Raw genomic sequence first — 19,527 nt, 5'->3', positions numbered from 1 at the left:
AAACTTATCTAGCCCAGAACCACTGCGGATAGTGTTGTGTAACCATATATGAAAAGCGTTTTTGTTGTCTTTATTAGTTTAGGGTTTGGCAAGTTTAAAAAGCAACAGCAGACTATTGTAAGAGACAGACAAACAGAGAGGACTAAGCAGATGTGACATAGGAGACCACTAAGAAAGCAAGGTGATATGGAACTTGAATAATGGCCAAGAGGAGGTACAAATTTTGAAGACAGCAATAGTTGTGAAAGGTGGAGGATAGGGAAAGGGTCATTTTTCTTCTATCCCAGGCCAATCTCCTTGGTGAGTGAGAGGTTTAGGTAGAGGAATTATGGGAGGAAAGGATTAAAACAGTGCTGTTGTTCTCATGGAAAATCTAAGCATTATACAGCTGATTTGAACTTGTTGGTGGGGGAAGGAGATAATTGTAATCACAAAGCCAGCACATCATGCTTGCTTCATCTGTCAGCTTTTACGAAAAGTCCCTTTATATTTGTCTAAACATTATTTTTTAAAATATTGTTGTTGTTTATTTATATAGCACCATCAATATACGTGCAGCCTTACAAATAAAACAACAAAAATACCTCCGGAGAAGATATCAGCCTTTCTCTCTCCCCATAGCATCCTCCAATAATTAACTATTCCACAAACCTGTAGAAGAGGGGAAACAGGATCATTCCTTAAACTCATTAGTGAAGGGATTAAGCAATGTTTAATTCCTTCTCTCTTTGAGTTGTTTCTATTCCAGTTAGTTGTAATATAACAACAAACAACAATCTGGGTCCTCTAGAAAGATTCCATTGAGTCACGATATGGATTCTTGCAACAATGAAGAACTGGTATTTGAGTTTGGTTGTGTTCTTTTTCACTCCCCCACCACTTTGTATTTTTGTGTCGTATTTTTTAGATTGCTTAAGGACACACATTTGCTTATTTTCTTTGATTCGAGAAAAAAGAGCTTCTGGGAGTTTTTCTGTATGAAAAATACGGAATTGATTATTTTAGTATATATGTTTTTGTAAAAGCGTAAGCTTGAGAAAAAAAATGCCTCATTGGAGCAAACTCCTTATCCGCAACCACAAGTTGGAAGTGGTATCTGAAAATTTCAGAAAACTTAATTTTACTCCTAAGAATATTCTTCTCTACTCATTTTTACTTCTGCATAATCATAATACAGGCAGTCTCTGGGTTACAAAGAAAATAGGTTTTATAGGTTTGTTCTTAAGTTGAATTTGCATGCAAGTCAAAACAAGTACTTTTTTGTTGTCTCATCCCTATTTGTAACTAGGAGTCATATGTAAGTTGGATTTTTTAAATTTGAGGACTACCTGTATACCAAAAGACTACCTTTGGAAAGAAGACAAATGAAATTGAGCTTTCACACCTGCTGGCTTTGGTTTTCCTCTCCAAAATGAAATGCTGGCCTACAAAATAATGCAACTGTGGTAACTTAGGCTGTTCTTTATTTTTTATTGCAGTTTCATTCAGAGATTCATTCTTCGGTTCAACTCCAAACCATGAGACAGAATTGCATTAAATGCCAACCCAGATTATGCCCTCACAATGCCATTAAGAGTAAAACACAGCAGACCCAATCTACATACAGTCAGCAAAGGCAGATGAGTGATGTAAATAAAGCTGCTTCCCTCCCCCTGAAAAAACATCCCATCATAGAAGTAGCACATTATTTTTCAGAGTTAGCAAACACTCTTTTAGAAGATTTTCCAACAACAATGACAAACAATCACAATGAGGCACATTTTCAATTCATTCCTTTTTTAACACATAGTACAAAATGGTATCAATGCATTTGTTAAAAGCAGATGTTCCCATCATTTGAGTGGATTCAATGCAACTGCTTCACCACTGCCCTCAGTACTTTGCTATTTAGCATGCCTTTCCGAACCCTTTTCCAGCTTGCCACACATTTACTAATGGTTATTATTTATTTCGATTTGTTATTGCGGGAACCCACATGGAAGTTATGGTTCTTCTGAGCCTGTTGTTATTGTAGCAAAATGCATACTCAATTCAGTAGAAAATGCTTGCCCGGCACAAAGGTTCACCACATCTGTAAGGCTTGATAGTTAGGAGCATCGTCCAGAAGAGCAAACAGTCCAGAGGCACACAAACATACCAGACAGCCAGTGTCATTGCTTCAACAGACAGTAATCTTGTTTTTTTGTTATTACACACCAAAAGCGATGGTTTTTTTATCATTTATTTAAAAGAAATCTAAATTTGTGATATTGTGGTTGATCACCCCATCCCATTAATTCAACATGTTTACATGAATAAAGTTTTGCAGTTAATTTGAAAATGAACACTTGGTTTCCACCTTTTTCCTAATTATTATAAGAACCTTGTATATGCCTAGTTACAACTTGATTTTAATCATATGTAGTTTTCAAATCCACCCTTATGAAACGCACCCTCTGCAAGAGTGTGCCCTAGTTACAAAATTGGGTAAAGATGATACATTTTCAAAACACATACTATGATAAAAGACACAGATGAACATTACTACCCTCAATGTCACTGTAGAACCAGCAGATCCATGCAAGCAACAAACAACCCAACAATTGTGCAGAGGACATCTTCATAAAACCCCACTGCATTGTGCATCAGTGCTTGTTCCACCTAGGTGCTGCTACTGGCCCCTGAGGAGACCTTTCAACAACAACAAACTCATCAGGGTTTCCAATTGCTTGATAGTGGAGTAAAAGATCCTGAATGGCACGCTCTTCAATCTAGAATGAGAAAGGAGGCAAAGGAAGGCACTGCTTGTGAAAATCTGCTATGGGACAGAGTAAAAATGTTGATTGAGCCTAGCTTAATGGGAGTCAACAGAATTTTCATTTACTCTGGAAATTTATGCACATTTTCACACACTTAAAAATACCCAAGAGAGATATTTATTTGTAATCCCACACTGGCCAACAGATTAAGCCATTAAGGAAGCAACACATAGTGACTACTAAACGATGGCAGAACAGAAGCCATTGACTACTGAGAATGAACCATTTGTTAGATCAGAGCTTTTAAAACATTTGTTGATAAGAAACCAGCATTTGCAAGACTTATTAATCAGGCTGATTTTCCTTTTTATGAAATACAGCAGAAGCATCTTCTATGGAATCCACTATAAACCACGGTACAACAGATTTGTGCAAATGTCTAAAACCACCACTATGTGACATTCAGAAAACTTTTGTTGCTGCCAAATGTTTTTTGACCCCAACATTGAGCATTTGTCATCGGGACCCACACTTTAAGAGGCAGTGAGTCAGATGACAAATGAAACCACCTCAGTGTAATCTAATCACAAACAATAGGTACATGAATAAGCACACCCCAGGAACAAACTTTTAGTAGGTTGTGTTAATTTTTTCCCAGTGGCTGGAACCAAAGGCAGGAGGGAAAGAATATGTGACACAGACACTGGTAAAATGAGGTCCTGTTGGGTTCCACTAGTATTCTGGTGTATCATGATGACAGAGAGTGGGGTGGTAAAGTCAACAGGTGAAAAGGAAAGGCTGTAACAAGCATAGATGCAGCAAGGAAAAGCAATAGGAAATGCAGAGGATAAAAAGCGAAGGCTGCTGGCTCCATGCAACGTATTCTTCCAAAGTTTGACAGGTGGTGTATGTATGTATGTGTGCGTATGTATGTAACCATGAGAACCTACCACTTTCTTTTCATGGCCATTCCACTGGCAAGGATTACCTCTGTGACCATAAGGAAAGTGGAACCACATCAGTAATGAACCACATGGACGAATAGGATTCCAGCCTTTATTACACAAAAGGGTTTTTGCTTACCTGGATCAAAGCTAAAGGCTTCTCTCTGCTACGGATAAGAGCAGCTTCTTGTTGGAGTTCTTCCTCTACAATTTCTGCAAATGTGATAGGTGTTGCAGCAGCTGGACTCATCAAGGATGCCGCTAACCAAGGGCTGTGAGAAAAGTCAGAAATGCAGGTTATCCTCATTTGGCAGAAAGCACTTTTCTACTCGTACTCTCAAAACAAAACTATAACTTACTTCTGGTTTTCTGGCTGTGCTGTCTCACATGGAGGCTCATTCTCTGCTATAAGAGCAGTGGCAGCTGTGCATCTAGAAACAAAAATATTAAAATAACCGATTAAATATATATCCTAAGGATATTAAAATACAATATACCAACATAGTGCCACTTAGTGAATGAAATGTATCATTGTAGTGTTTCGTTTCACATATTAAGAACTAATATTGTATATTATTTCCATAGCAGAATAAGCAGCTGTTTTAACTTTGGAAGACAGTAGTTAAGACAAATAAGGCAGCAGAATAGCAATTTCCACTGACATACATTCCAACTGTATTCATGTTATTTATTTATTTTTCATGTTCTTATTTTGATAAGCATTCAAGACATGTGTACTGATTGACCCATGTATGAAAAGCACGAGAATAGGATTGACAGCCAGTCCCCTTACTTAATTCATCAATATTCTACTTTTATCCCAGTAAGGCCACCAAGGCAGTTTACAATATGGATTAAAACAAGATATATCTAATCTTTAAATGGTAGAAATGATATTTTTACCACAAATTTTAAAAATCCAGCTAGAAAATATACAACATTTATAGATATAAATCATCTTCGCTACCTCACTAAAATGAAGTAATGAAGGAAAACCACACCTTTGCTCCTAAACTGGCAGGTTATTAACTTCCCTATGACATTTTATGAAAAATTGTATGTTTCTATTGTTTTTTCTGTACAGAAGTCCACTAGCACTACTGTTTTAAAGCTGAACTGCCTAGCTTTAAATGCTTGTTACTATATGGTTTTACAGATAATAGTAAGAACAAGAATAACAACTTTATTTTTGTATCCCGCCGCCATCTCCCTGAAGGGACCCAGGGCGGCCCACATGGGGACAAGCCCAATCAACACAGATTAAAAACACAGATCATTAAAAATTAACAACATTAGACTACATAAAACAACATCATTGACAATATCTGCAAGAGTAGTATTCTAATCAATAGCATTTAAGCTCTTTTACCTCAGGGTTTTCTGAGCTGGTGCATCCTCCATCATTTTAGCGTAAATTTTTCCAGAACTGGCCCCAGCAGCTTTTTTCCCCTCCATCAGGAGATCACGGAATGACTTTGGCAAAGCAGGCTGCCCTGGAGAGGCCCTTTAACAGAAAAAGGAATGAAGTCTCCAGCACTTGCATTTGTACCTTTTAGCACTGCATCCAAGTCACATTAAGTGACAATCTCGGTAATTTATTTACTCTAGTTAATTAAGATGGTACATCTATTTATTACCTTGCTGAGTATGTCATTTAATGTACGCGCTTAATTTATTGTGGGTAAATCACATTACCTGAATTCATTTAAATTCATATAATTTTCCACATTTAGCTAAATCGGTCTTTTAGGGGGAAGAAGATATACCACTTTATGACGAGTCTATATCAAATGTGAAAGCTACCTCTAATGCATTCACATTTGATACATCCTTTACTGCTCGGGGTTGATGAGTTGAGGGTTTTTTTTTTTTGTAACTGTCACATCCTTTATGTGCCAAAGATTATACCAAACCTGAAGACAGTTCTGGTACATGTGTATAAAATATTTGAAAAGCCAATCTTAATGAAAGCAGAGCCATTATCAGCAGCAATTCTGCAGTTTTAAAATGCCTTTCCTTCTTGAGGCCTCTGTCAAAATATAGACAAACATTAGGATATATTTTAAGGAAAAATTCCAATTTTCTGGTTTTTTAAATAATGGTAGGTATGCAAAACTACAGATGTAGCACATCTCAGCATTTTATCCACTAACAATGTTGTTGCTGATGTTGTTGTTGTTGTTGTGTGCCTTCAAGTCATTTTCAACATACAGCGACTGTATCACATGATGGATGGATGGATGGATGGATGGATAGATTAGTTCAGAGGAAGTCTGCACTTAAAATCTGAGGCTGAGAGCATGTAACCTGCCAAAATCACCTAATGAGCTTCCGTGGATGAATAGAGATTCAAACCCTGGTCTTCTGGAATCCTAATCTTGCATTCAAATCATTATACAGCACATGCTCTTCCCTAAGAATACTATCAAACTCTACAAAAAATTCAATACTTATGCAATACATACATTTAGTTTTACAAGTAATGTGGAATAAATGCCATTTATGAGACGTTAAATCTGATAAGTGAAATTGGCACTCAGGAAATTAATAGCACATCCAGACTGCCAAGATGAGGGAGAAATGGCAAGCATAAACACTAGGGAGTACACACGTAGGTGCATCTTGAAAGCTATATTAAAATTGAAGGCTATGTTAATCAATGAGGGATTATATCTATGTTCAGTTATTCTGTCTTCACCCCTCCATACTTTTAATGATATAAGATCATTTATTTCCACCAAACGAAGGTTTCTGGCAAAAAGACCCAAACATGGCTCAAGATATATTGAATCTACATGTCAACCAAAAAAGAAAAGTTCCAGAGGTCCCACACCCATCTGGCATTTTGTCTTGCCAGAGGAGCTGCTGAATTTCCAAGACAAGTATCTCGTTTCACTGCAAAACAAAAGTTTTGGAGACTGCCACACACTGCAAGCACGGAAACCTCAATCTGATGCCAAATGCATGCATAAGAGTTCATTTTAGACTTCTTAAGAGTAAGAATTATGCCATAACTCAACATGTTTCAGACAAGCCCAAAACCCTGTCTCTTCCTTTTAGCCAGTCAAGTAAAAAGTACTTAATAAAAACTGTAATAAGAAATTGTCATCAAGCCAGAAGTAGTAAAGTATACATTTCATAAGGGTCTTAAAATGCTAAAATAAATCCCATTATCCAAGTAGCAGGCTAAGCATATTCCTTTTAAAAGATATAGATTACATACTAATTGCTTAAAATGTTTGGTGTTGCCACTTTCTTTTTTTTTCAGCCAGAGGAATTTTGTGAAGGAAGTTAATAGTCATTTATGTCTACATAAAAAATATTGTATGGCCAAAGTATGAACAGACAATGTCAATAAACTGCAGTGGATAAACTGGTTATATGTGAGAGTAAAGTGATGCTCATTTGGATAAAAAAAAGACAAGAACAAAAATCAATAAAAAATCTTAATGAATCAAGGTTTTCTCCAAATTTTATTTTTCATTTATCCAACTATCCCCGACCACATTTTTGATTTCCTAGTCTAGATTCAAAAATAACCTCATTTAAAATTGTATACTTTACATTACATGAAATAAATTTTTGCTTCATTGTTTAAAACTAGAGAAGTACTACTATGAAATTTGTTTGTCAAATAGAAGGTTATTTCAACATGGACTTAACTGAAAAAATAATAATTTTCTAACAGCTCAATTTCCATAACTGCAGCATATTGATCCCTTTTTTTTTTTTTTTGGCAAAGAAGGCCCCCAGGAGCCATGATTCACCTTGTATAACAGATGACAAAGTCCCCCTGCACTGTTTAATATTTAAAATATATTAAAATGTTCCAAAACCAAAATTGATTTTCTGGCCACCTTGAGTTTTTTGTTCATTTCATTATATTTTGGCTCTCTGTGTGGCCTCCGGAAAATCACTGGGGCAGAACACCCACCAGTGGACATGCCAGACTTGCCCAATTCCTAAACAGTGACAAATAAAAGTATTACTCTAGTTCCAAAACTACAAAAAATTGAATATCATTGAATGTTTCTTTTAAAAGTAGTTTAACCAAAGCCAAGTTGTGGAACTTATAATTTCAAAAATTTCAATAAAAATCACACTGGACACTAGGGTACAAGTATTCTTTATAAATTAAGTAAAAATACAGAAATATTGTATCTATCATTCCAAGTTTTGTTTTACCACTCAATTTCTGATACAATTGTTTTTTCTTCCATGTTGGGTTCCTATCTCAGCCATTTAAAAGAAACGTTTTCATACTGCTCTTCAAATTAACTGAAAGTGGCTCAGGTTTGTTCAAATGGAAATTATCCAATTGTAAGAAGCCTGTCAGTGTCTCTCTAATAAAATACATCTACTACATCCAAGTTTATTTTATTCTGTTCTACTGTTAGCAATGATAAGTGGGAGGGGGGGGGACATTTCAAAATCATATAATGCATATTATGGAACGATGTGCATCATTACATTACACATATATTCTAACCCTTCTCTATTTCAACCGCCAGAAATGCTGATTTTTTAAAACTTTTGCAGCAACACTTTAAAATAATCCAAGTGAAGATGAAGACAGTTTTATTCAGACAGGCCCTTGAGTTTTAAATTATGTAGCTGTATAGTGTCAGCCTACCCTAAAGGCACCAGATTCCATCTGATCTTGGAAGTTAAAAGGGTCAGTCCTGGTGCAGTACCTCGATGGGAGACCACCAACAATACTGATTGATGTAGGCTATATTTCAGAGGACGAAACTGGCATAACAACTTCCGAGTATGCTTTGCCTAAGAAAATCCTAAGTATCTATGTGAAAAAATGCTATATCATGTCCGGGAAATACTGGCTTCTGTAAAAAACAATCACATGTGAATTTTGTATAGAATAAGTTCTAAACTAGTGGTTCTCAACCTAGGGTCCCCAGATGTTCTTGGTCTTCAACTCCCAGAAATCCTAACAGCTGGTAAACTGGCTGGGATTTCTGGGAGTTGTAGGCCAAAAACATCTGGGGACCCCAGGTTGAGAACCACTGTCCTAAACTGTGAAGATTCTTGTTAGTACAAAATTCTTCACGTCAGAATTTAACGAAAAAATGTAACGATTTTTTTACTTTTAAAAATATGTTTCCATTTGTACCTTGTGTGTGATTGCAATGAAAATGGCTATTGCTATGATGGGATAACTAAGAAAAAGTCAGCATAATGTTATTGTTTGGGTGTTGACCTAGGATCTTTTAAGAACAGGATTTGAATCCCCATTCAGCCATGGAAATCCACTGGGCAAGTCCCACTACCTCAGTCTCAGAGGAAAACAATGGCAAACCCCTTCTGAACAAATATTGCCAAGAAAATCCCATTATAGGTTTCTCTTAGTGTTGCCATAACTTGGAAATGACTTGAAAGCACTCAACAAGAAGCATTGGGAAAGTACTGTAATAAAAAACCTGCCACTATCGTACTTTTATTTTTTTAAAAAAAATCTATGGTATAACCAAACTCTGAATACTGGGCACACTCTGAGGTCTGGGTCTTTCACATAACAAAGGTACTATTGCAAAGGAGCGAATGCAAAAAATGGCATCAATTTGTGATAAGTTTGCCTTACGGCCTCCATGAGTCAGAAATTATATGAATCTTCACAACAACAACATAACACAGCTCAGAAAAAAGTAAAAAAAACTATGACTAACATCCAAGCAATAGGGACATATACAAGTAACTTATACAACCTCAGAAAACTGGACATATATTTCTCAATGTTGTCTACATCAAAATTTAGCAGTTCTCCACTTGGTTTTTTTTTTTTTAACTTACCTGGAAAGGACAAAGTCTGAACCTAAAACATTCTGCACGCAAATTATGCCCTTTGCCACTTCTGCTGTTAAGTCAAAATAAATGTGAGGCAATACTTTTAGGCTGAAACAAGGCCCATTTTAAAATTTAAAATATATTCCAATGTATACTAATATAATCAAAACCAAAACAACATACCAGATATTTCCAGGTTTTGTAGTCTTGGGGGATGTAGGCAGCACAACCATATCTGACACAAAATCTGGGCTACTGTCCTTTGCAGCCAGGGCAATAAGTTTCCTTTGCTTCTGAGAAAGTTTACTCCCATGAGGAGTAGGTCTACTAAAAACAGAAAAAAGTGAACTAGATGATCAAGCCAATTCTAGAATAGAGTATAAACCACATATTCTAAATTAACAAATGTAGAAGAATCACGTTTCTCAAATCTCCGTGAATTTTTTTTAAAAAGAAAGCCATTAAATGCTACACTGACCTATGATTTCACATTCATACAAGCAATGAACATTGATAATGAGGCAATGCAGATTTTATTTCATCAGCACCAGGTGCAAGAGAATTGACGTTTCAAAACAGTTATTTAAAAAAATGTTTGAATAGGCTTCAGGATATTAAATGTACAAATTACTTTAGCACAATTCACTCTTAAAACTTATTTTGTTAAATGTCATCTTTTACTAACCCTGAATTTATCTTTGGCAAGCTTCCACATTTTTGCATATTTTCTTCAATTTCCATGATAGTTCTTAAATCCATAGCAGGAGGGCTGGCAGGACTAAATGAAGAAAAAAATTATAACCTGTTACTTTTCAAGGCATCCATTTTTACTTATATTTCAGATGCCAAATACTACTAAAGCCTTCTATATCTTGCATACATTTTGAAACTGGATGTATAATTTATGTCCACTTCCTCAATTATGGCAAACCGCAAATAGAATGCTTTCAAACAAACTTTTTTTAAATTCAGGAAACACACACCAAGTATACATTTAGGTCTACTGTCAATGCTATACAAAATATGTTTAAACCCAGCATTTTAGTAAATATGAAGTTTGGTTATTTTTCTTTTAAAACCTACTGCAAATTAGATCCTTAGATGGCAAGTCCAACTTGCAATCTGTACACAGCTAAAGTTGTAATGATGTCTACTGCAGATGGGGGGTGGCAGTGAAGGGGAGGCAGCACACTCAGCACAGAACCAGATAACTGCTTCTAACACAATGATCACAACTACCACAACATTATCTGGCCATTTGGGTTTCCAGAAATCATGTTAACAACTAGTCATTTACAGGCAATGCCTTTTACATGGAAAGGAGGAAGCTCACATTCCAAAGGCTTGTCACACCACTTGAAAAAGGAAAATCATCCTGTGTATCAAGTCTTGCAGATTCTAATTTATTTTCAGTAAATGTTTGATAGTTTTACCTATTATATATATCAGATATACTTGAGTATAAGCCCACATGAATATAAGCCGAGGCACCTAATTTTACCATAAAAAACTGGGAAAACTTATTGACTTGATTGCCAAGGGTGGGCAATGCTGCAGCTACTGGTAAATTTCAAAGTAAAAATAGATACCAATAAAATTAGATCAATTGAGGCAACAGTAGGTTAAATGTTTTTGAATATTTGCCGTATTTCAAAGAAAAACAGTAAACTAGCTCTGTAAGTGGAAAAGTAGGGCCAACAAAAACAGTATGGTACAGTAGAGTCTTGGTTATCTGACTTCCACTCATCCGGCACTCCATATTATCTGACAGATCTTAGCGGCGAGAAGGGAGAGGGAAAAAGAGAGCGGATGAGTGAGTGAGAGAGGGAGGGAGGCAGACTGCAATGGCGACAGTGGAGGTAGAAGCAGGAGCCTGGCCACCTCTTCCAGGCTCCTCTTTTTGCTGCTGCTTTTTATTTATTTATTTATTTATTTATTTATTTATTTATTTATTTGACTTGTATACCGCTACTCCCAATTTGGCTTGGAGCGGTTTACAGAAGTAGATTAAAACAATACAATTAGCTTTAAAATATCAGTAAGGACAGACATAGCCCCAAGTTTTTCACCCATCGAAAGCTTGTCGGAAGAGAAAGGTTTTACAGGCTTTCCGAAAGGCAAGTAGGTCTCGGACAGTTTGAGTTTCAACTGACAAGGCATTCCATAAATAAGGGGCTACAATCGAGAAAGCTCTCTGCCTAGTAGAAGACAAATGATAAGTCCGGATATTAGGGACTTCCAGCAAATTTTGGTCTTCGGACCGAAGTAATCTCTGGGGTTGGTAGGGGGATAAGCGGGCCCTCAGGAATGCCGGCCCCAAACCATGTAAGGCCTTAAAGGTTAGTACTAGCACCTTGAAAGTAATCCGGTACTCAATCAGTAACCAGTGCACCTGTTGTAGAACTGGGGTGATACGCCACCTCGCTAGCACCCCGGCGAAAAGACGAGCCACCGCATTTTGCACCAGCTTCAGTTTCCGGATCACTGCCAAAGGAAGGCCAATGTAGAGGGCGTTACAGTAGTCAAGCCTCGAGATAACCGTCGCCTGGATCACCGTAGCCAGGTCGTCCCTAGATAAGTAGGGAGCCAGTCGCCTCTCTCCCTCACCTGCCCTCTTTTTTCTTCTCTCTCCTCCTCAATGAGACCCAGCCAGTGAATGAGAGAGGGAGGGAGGGAAGGCTGCAAAGGCAACAACCGCGTTAGATGCAGGAGCCTGGCCACCTCTTCCAGGCTCCTCTTTCTGCCTCCGCTGTCACCCTTGCAGCCTGCCCTCCCTTCCTCCCTCTCTCACTCACCTGCCTTCTTTTTCACTCTCCTTCCTACTCGCTAAGACCCGGCTAGTGAGGGAGGGAGGGAGGGCAGGCTGCAAAGGCGACAGCGGAGGCAGAAGCAGGAGCCTGGAAGAGACAGCCAGGCTCCTACTTCTGCCGGCGCTGCTGTCTTCACTGGCTTACTTTGCTCCCTCGCTCATCACCAGGCCAAGTCTTAGCAGCAAAGGCGGTGGTGGCAGTGGCGGCAGTGCAGCAGGACCAGGACCTAGCCTGGTGAGTGAGCAAGTGAACAAGGGAGGGCAGGTGAGTGAGGAGAGGCCTATCCCTCCCTATTATTCTACAGTTTCGCTTATCCAACATTCTGTCCGCCCGTGAAAATGAAGTAATGGCGCCGTTTGCTATTCTCTCCCAGCTCTTCTGTCCTCCCTCCCTCCTCCCGCCAGCGTGTGCGCTCTGGTCTTTTCGGACGGGTCTGGGTGGAGGGAGGGCAGGAGGGAGAGCCACAGAAAGGGGAGGGGGGCCCATTTTGTTAAAGACATCCCTGACTGAAGTAAAAGAAAAAAATGTGTAAAAAGTAGGAAATGCGGAAAGCTTCCCTGCACCCTTTTCTCCTCTGCCTCCTCCTCATCCACACTCTGGAGGACTTGCCTGATGTGGTTGAGTTGGCCTGTTTCAAGTGAGGCGAGAAGCAATGCCGCCTCCCCTGTCAGTACCCTCCTCCCTCGCGTTCAACAGTTTTAAAAGTTAGGTTGGGCTCCACGCGCTGCTGCATGAGCCTGTTAGTGACATAGCTATTCTAAGGGTGGGGGCTGCTCCATGCGTGCGCAGAGAGCAGTATTTGATTTTTGGGTTTTTTTTAGTAATTTCCAAATTGTTGGTTTTTTTTGGGTGTCTAAACACAGTCCAGATGACCATGTCTTTTGTGGCCAAGTTTCATGTGTTTTCGATGTTTAGTTTTGTTGTTTACCTTAAAGCAGAAACTAACATAATATTTTTATATATACAGATTTGCAAAAACCTGTAATCAGATGAAAGGAAAATTCATATATAAAATTAATGTATATAAATAGATAAATACAGATATATAGGTACATAGGTATTGCAAAGGCTTGCAGAGGGAAATATATCTGTAGGAGAGATTAACAAATATTTCAGGGGGAAATGCTTTTGTAAGATTAATGAATGGTTTGCAAAGACTTCAGGAGAAACATGCATATGCAGAAACATATTTATAGATCTATAAGGCTTGAAAAGGCCAGTGAACACTTCCAAGGGAACAAAAATGCACATACCAAAGTTAATACATTTAGATACACACAAAAAAGCAAGAAAATTGGGTGGGTTTGAAAAAGAGCCATACAAACAAGGGGGACATGAAATATATCTCCTTCCCTCCCTTTTGAGTGGAAAAGAAAACATGTTGTTAATGGAGATAAGAGGAGAGAGAAATATATCATATATTGCAAGCAATGGCCCCCAGGCTTCGCTGCCCAGCCTTCACCCCATTATAAGCCGAGGTAGACTTTTTCAGCTCAAAAAAGGGCTGGAAAACTCTGCTTTTCTTCGAATACAGTAGAACCCCGGTAGTCCGAGTTAAACGGGCGGACCTCAGCTCGGTCAACCCGGAACACTCAGATTACCAGGGTTCCTCTCCGTTCGGCCGCGGCTTAGATCCAGGGGAGCTTGCCGCTTCTCTGGGTCCAAGCACCCGCCCAACGGAGAGGAAACTTCTCCCTTCAGCGGGCATTTGGGCCAGCCATTAAGCGGGTGAAAGGGGAGGGCCGCAAAAGCCCTTCCCGTTCACCCGCCCGCCCAAGCCTCGGCTCCTTCGTCACGCTGGGGGCCGGCAGCACTGGCGCCCAGCGTGGCGAAGGAGCCGGCCATGCGTGTTGCTAGGTAGATAGCAAGCTACCTAGCAACACGCACAGGGCACTCGCCCCTTGGGAGGTGCCCCCTGCATGTTGCTAGGTAGCTTGCTATCTAACTAGCAACATGCAGGGGGCACCTCCCAAGGGGCGAGCACCCCGTGCGTGTTGCTAGGTAGCTTGCTATCTACCTAGCAACACACACACCTAGCCAGCCAGCGAGCAGGTGGCAAAGGAGCCGGCCGTGCGTGTTGCAAGGTAGATAGCAAGCTCGCCCCTTGGGAGGTGCCCCCTGTGTGTTGCTAGGTAGCTTGCTATCTACCTAGCAACATGCACACCTAGCCAGCCAGTGAGCATGTGAATGGGGAGGGCTTTTGTGGCCCTCCCCGTTCACCCGCTTGGATTGCATGAAGGCTCGGACGAGCGGGGTTATAACTGGGATCATGTAACATTTCTCAGGTGAAAAGAGGTTGCAAGCAGAAAAAGTTTAAGAAGCTCTGAATAAGATGATATACCTAAAAGATCCGCCAACCCAGTTGGAAGAGCCTGCAGAGGTGATTTTGTTATCAGGAATGCACTGTGGAAGTGATATTTTTTGTGCTGATGTTCCATCACATGTTTTCATGTCTTTGTTGGCATGTGGAAATGCACTGGAAACACCCATTTTCACCTGAAATCAAAACAGACTACCTTTAAAGAAGTGACATATACATTTAATAGACAAGAGAATAATGAAGCCCAATACTATATTTTATCTACATCAGCTAAGATCCAAAAGCACTAGTTTAAGCATCTCCAAATGTTTGCACACAATCAGAAAGGGGTCGTGTTTGCGCATTAACATGTTTCAAGTCCCACTAATTTAAGTGATGCTCTCCACTTTGATATACAGTAGAGTCTCGCTTATCCAACATTCTGGATTATCCAACGCATTTTTGTAGTCAATGTTTTCAATATATCATGATATTTTGGTGCTAAATTCGTAAATACAGTAATTACTACATAGCATTACTGCATATTGAGCTACTTTTCCTGTCAAATTTGTTGTATAACATGATGTTTTGGTAATTAATTTGTAAAATCATAACCTAATTTGATGTTTAATAGGCTTTTCCTTAATCTCTCCTTATTATCCAACATATTCGCTTATCCAACGTTCTACCGGCCCGTTTATGTTGGATAAGTGAGACTCTACTGTATATTATATTTCTTCAATTGTAAGATTCCACTGATTGTAATTCAATATCAACTGCAACAACAAAAATCAAACTTGTGATTCTACACACCCCATTTTTAGAGAGGTTTATACAGGAGAAAAAGTGTATTTTAGAAATGAAGAAATACATTAAGGCAATGACTCCATATTGCACAAAGATTAAGTAAGCAGAGAAGTACCATCATCACAATACATTGACCAAGTCTGTATACATTTCACACATATTACTGACACAGCACCACTAAAATTCAGAATACCCCCATACCACCTCACCAGATTCATATCTTACACAAGATAAGGCATTTTTATAAAAGAAAAAACTACTAGTTTGGTTCCTTTGTCTCTAAATAAAATAAAAGTTATGTATTATTTGATTAACAAGCACAGAGGCAAAAACAAATGATCCACCTGGCTCTAACCTCAATCTTGTCTGCATGGAATCCTGCTGTGAAGTCCGGAGACTGCAAATCTCTAGGACTGTTCGCTCCCACATAACTTCCTTCTGAATCAGACATCAGCATCTCAGGAAGAGATTCAACAGAATTGGTTTTGTCCAATTTCAGTATTCCTGCACATATAAGAGGGAAAGCATCATGAACAATCTTTTAAAAACAAAACTGATGCCATATTACAGCAATATAAAGGGGTTTATTTTGCAAAGAAAACTTGTTTGGGGGGAAGTGTGCTACCCATCTGCTTCATCCTGAAAGCTGCAGTCCTACATATGCTTGTATAAGTAATCGCCTCAATGTATGACTATTGAAAGAAAACCAGAATATGGACTTAGCCCAACAATTTGTGTCTCTTTCATGGCTAACTGCAGATTTTAGAGAATTTTGGATTTGCAGATAAGGTATGCACAACCTCTACTATATATCTTTCTATGAATATTTAGTTGCACTATCAACTGTGTCATTTTGTTCCCTTCTCCTCTCCCATCATTCATCCATTTGGATATGCTGCTACTTCTTGACTATCTGCATATCTTTACAGCTGTTTATGACTGTATCTATTTCCATGAATTGTGATAATATAGTCAAGCCACAGTAATGTTCAAGTTGCACAATGCAATAAAAGTATTTTCCATGTTGAAGTCTCAGTTTATTGTATTTCTTCATGGACTACCGACAACAAAGTCTTGAGCACAATAACAGAGGGAGGGAGGGAGGGAGGGAGGGAGGAGATTTTAGCAGCACTTATATATGCAATAGCTTGGTTAAGCAAACGGACAGTCTATTTTTTCTTCAAACTGAAATAGCTGTCAATGGCCTACAATACAATCTGCACAAAAGAAGTTATTCCGTCCCAACGAGCTTTTAAACTTTAAGCTTAGTTGCTATCTATCACCAGATGATGCAACCAATTTGCCACACTAGACAGTTAAACAATTGCCAGGTGTTGAGCTAGTGGTACCACAGTAACTATCATTACTACAGATCCCGGGTGCCCTAGAAGTTTTACACATTGAAAAATAGTAACACAAGAGCATTCACTGTATGACAATGTATGGACAGATGCATGCAGCCACTGTCCTTAATGTGTACAGAAGTTAGACCTTTCCCATATTTAGATTAATGTCTTCCAGAATTCATCCTGGTACCACAGAATTAACAGTAGTTAAGAACTATGTGTAATGAATCTAACCATTATAAAAGACTTTAAAAGCAATGCACAAATTGTCCTATCTATAAATCTGATTTGCCACTAACCTGTGGAGGATGGACTCTGGATAATATCTGACAGATTATATCCTCCTGAGCTGTCTGACCGTCTTCGTGGCTTCTTTTTAGCCTTTGCTTTGGCTTTTTTGAGAAGAGCTTCCCTGATTTAAATAAAAAACACATTTATTAAGACTTCACTTTACTTTTTGAATTGCGTATCTAAATATGACTACTTTTAATGTGATATTTTCTCCAAGATTAAAATAATCTTTTTCCTGACTTTTAAAATACATGTCTAATTGATGCCATGAATTAAAGATTACTTGTCATTCTAAGGTTATTTCATTGCTTATAGTAGCATAGAATCATAGAGTTGGAAGAGACCTCACGGGCCACCCAGTCCAACCCCCTGCCAAGAAGCAGGAAAAATCACATTCAAGCACCCCCGACAGAGGCCCATCCAGCTTCTGCTTAAAAGCCTCCAAAGAAGGGGCATCCACCACACTCCAGGACAGAGAGTTCCATTGCCAAACAGCTCTCACAATGAGGAAATTCTTCCTAATGTTCAGGTTGAATCTCCTTTCCTGTAGTTTGAAGCCATTGTTCCACGTTCTAATCTGCAGGGCAGCAGAAAACAAGCTTGCTCCCTCCTCCCTAAGACTTCCCCTCACATATTTATACATAGCTATCATGTCTCCGCTCAGCCTACTCTTCTGCAGGCTAAACATGCCCAGCTCTTTCAGTTGCTTCTCATAGGGCTTGTTCTCCAGACCCTTGATCATTTTAGTCGCCCTCCTCTGGACACTTTCCAGCTTGTCAACATCTCCCTTCAACTGCGGTGCCCAGAATTGGACACAGTATTCCAGATGTGGTCTGACCAAGGCAGAATAGAGGGGTAGCATGACTTCCCTGGATCTAGACACTAGACTCCTATTTATACAGGCCAAAATCCCATTTGCTTTTTTTGCTGCCGCATCACACTGTAGGCTCATGTTTAACTTGTTGTCCACGAGGACTCCAAGATCTTTTTCACACGTGCTGCTGTCAAGCCAGGCACCCCCCCCCCCATTCTGTATCTTTGCATTTCATTTTTTTCTGCCTAAGTGGAGTATCTTGCATTTGTCCATGTTGAACTTCATTTTGTTAGTTTCGGCCCATCTCTCTAATCTGTTAAGATCATTCTGAATTTTGCTCCTGTCTTCTGGTGTTGGCTACCCCTCCCAATTTGGTGTTGTCTGCAAACTTGATGATCACACTTTCTAACCCTTCATCTAAGCCATTAATAAAGATGTTGAACAGAACCGGGCCCAGGACAGAACCCTGTGGCACTCCACTTGTCACTTCTTTCCAGGATGAAGAGGACTCATTGGTGAGCACCCTTTGGGTTCATTCGCTTAACCATTTACAGATCCACCTAACCGTAGTTTTGCCTAGCTTGTTTGCCAGAAGGTCATGGGGGACCTTGTCGAAGGCCTTACTGAAATCCAGATATTCTTATTGTTCTGCAATTCTTGTAATGTCACACAGGAGTGAATATTCTGTGGCCCTTCAGGTTTTCACAGATTCCTACAGAGTTTTGAAGTGGGATTATAGAATGTACTGAGAATTTACAATTCCCAGAAAAAACACAGAACAAAACTTCCATGTCTCAAATACTGGTGCAAGAAGGGTATAATTGACAAAATTGAGGACTGCTTCTTTGCAGCATCCAGATAATTTCTTTAACACATCATGCTCTCTCAAAGCAAAAGACGCATTAACTACAACTATTAAAAAGACAGTAACTCTAATTTGTATAAGTCTGTTCTGTGCACACAAATCACCTTACTCTATTTATCAGAAGAAAAAGAATTCTTACTGAGAAGTGTGCTCTGTACTTAGTTCTTCCTTCAAAAAGACAAACGTCTCTCCCTCCTCAGGCTCCAAATAACTTATATCAGGGCCATCTTGATATGGAGTAATTACTCTTCTGACCATAGCAGGGATCTGCAACATCATAAATTCCTTTTTAAGCTGCACACTACGAAAGCCTTTATCCAAAAATCTGAAATCCAAAATGCTCAAAAATTCAAAACTACTGACATGCATAGCAAAGATAGCAACACATTTGTTTTCTAATGGTTCAATATACAAAAACTTTGTTTCATATGCAATTGTATTTAAAATTATCATCAGGTTATGTGTATAATGTGTGTAGGAAACATAAATGAATGTCATGTTTAGATTTGGGCCCATCACCAAGATATTTCATTATGTATATGGAAGTAGCCCAAAAATCTAAAGAAATCCAAAATTTCTAGTCCCAAGCATTTTGGATAAGGGACACTCAACCTACACTAGATTCAGATGCTCAAAGCTTCTATAATTTGAAGTTTCAGTCACAATTTAAAGTGTGGTAGGACAGAGAAGCTTTCCATGCAGCATTTTTAAAGGCACATATTTACATATATTATCTACTTCATAAAGACATTTGACAGAGAAAGGCACAAAAGCACCTCCACAAGCTTACATTTGCTAATTAAATGGAGAA

At 38.9% G+C, this 19,527-nt stretch overlaps 1 protein-coding gene across 3 annotated transcripts in view; it reads right to left on the bottom strand.

Annotated features, from left to right (window-relative positions):
• Positions 1 to 1,456: 1,456 nt before the first annotated feature.
• Positions 1,457 to 19,527, bottom strand: part of ibtk (inhibitor of Bruton tyrosine kinase) — a 58,155-nt gene continuing 40,084 nt past the window's right edge. For 2 of the 3 annotated variants that reach the window (XM_062981338.1, XM_062981335.1), the window contains exons 20-29: positions 18,856 to 18,983; positions 17,046 to 17,158; positions 15,756 to 15,904; positions 14,636 to 14,790; positions 10,170 to 10,262; positions 9,668 to 9,811; positions 5,052 to 5,186; positions 4,042 to 4,113; positions 3,822 to 3,954; positions 1,457 to 2,750 (exon numbers count right to left, since the gene is read on the bottom strand). In XM_062981338.1, coding sequence (XP_062837408.1) covers positions 2,625 to 2,750; positions 3,822 to 3,954; positions 4,042 to 4,113; positions 5,052 to 5,186; positions 9,668 to 9,811; positions 10,170 to 10,262; positions 14,636 to 14,790; positions 15,756 to 15,904; positions 17,046 to 17,158; positions 18,856 to 18,983 — 1,248 coding nt within the window. In that variant the 3' untranslated portion in view covers positions 1,457 to 2,624. The remainder of the gene's footprint in view (positions 2,751 to 3,821; positions 3,955 to 4,041; positions 4,114 to 5,051; positions 5,187 to 9,667; positions 9,812 to 10,169; positions 10,263 to 14,635; positions 14,791 to 15,755; positions 15,905 to 17,045; positions 17,159 to 18,855; positions 18,984 to 19,527) is intronic. The other variant, XM_062981346.1, reaches the window with a different exon arrangement.

Source organism: Anolis carolinensis, chromosome 1, assembly GCF_035594765.1.
Source record: "Anolis carolinensis isolate JA03-04 chromosome 1, rAnoCar3.1.pri, whole genome shotgun sequence".
Lineage (NCBI taxonomy): Eukaryota > Metazoa > Chordata > Lepidosauria > Squamata > Dactyloidae > Anolis > Anolis carolinensis.
This window is presented reverse-complemented; position numbering and strand designations above follow the sequence as displayed.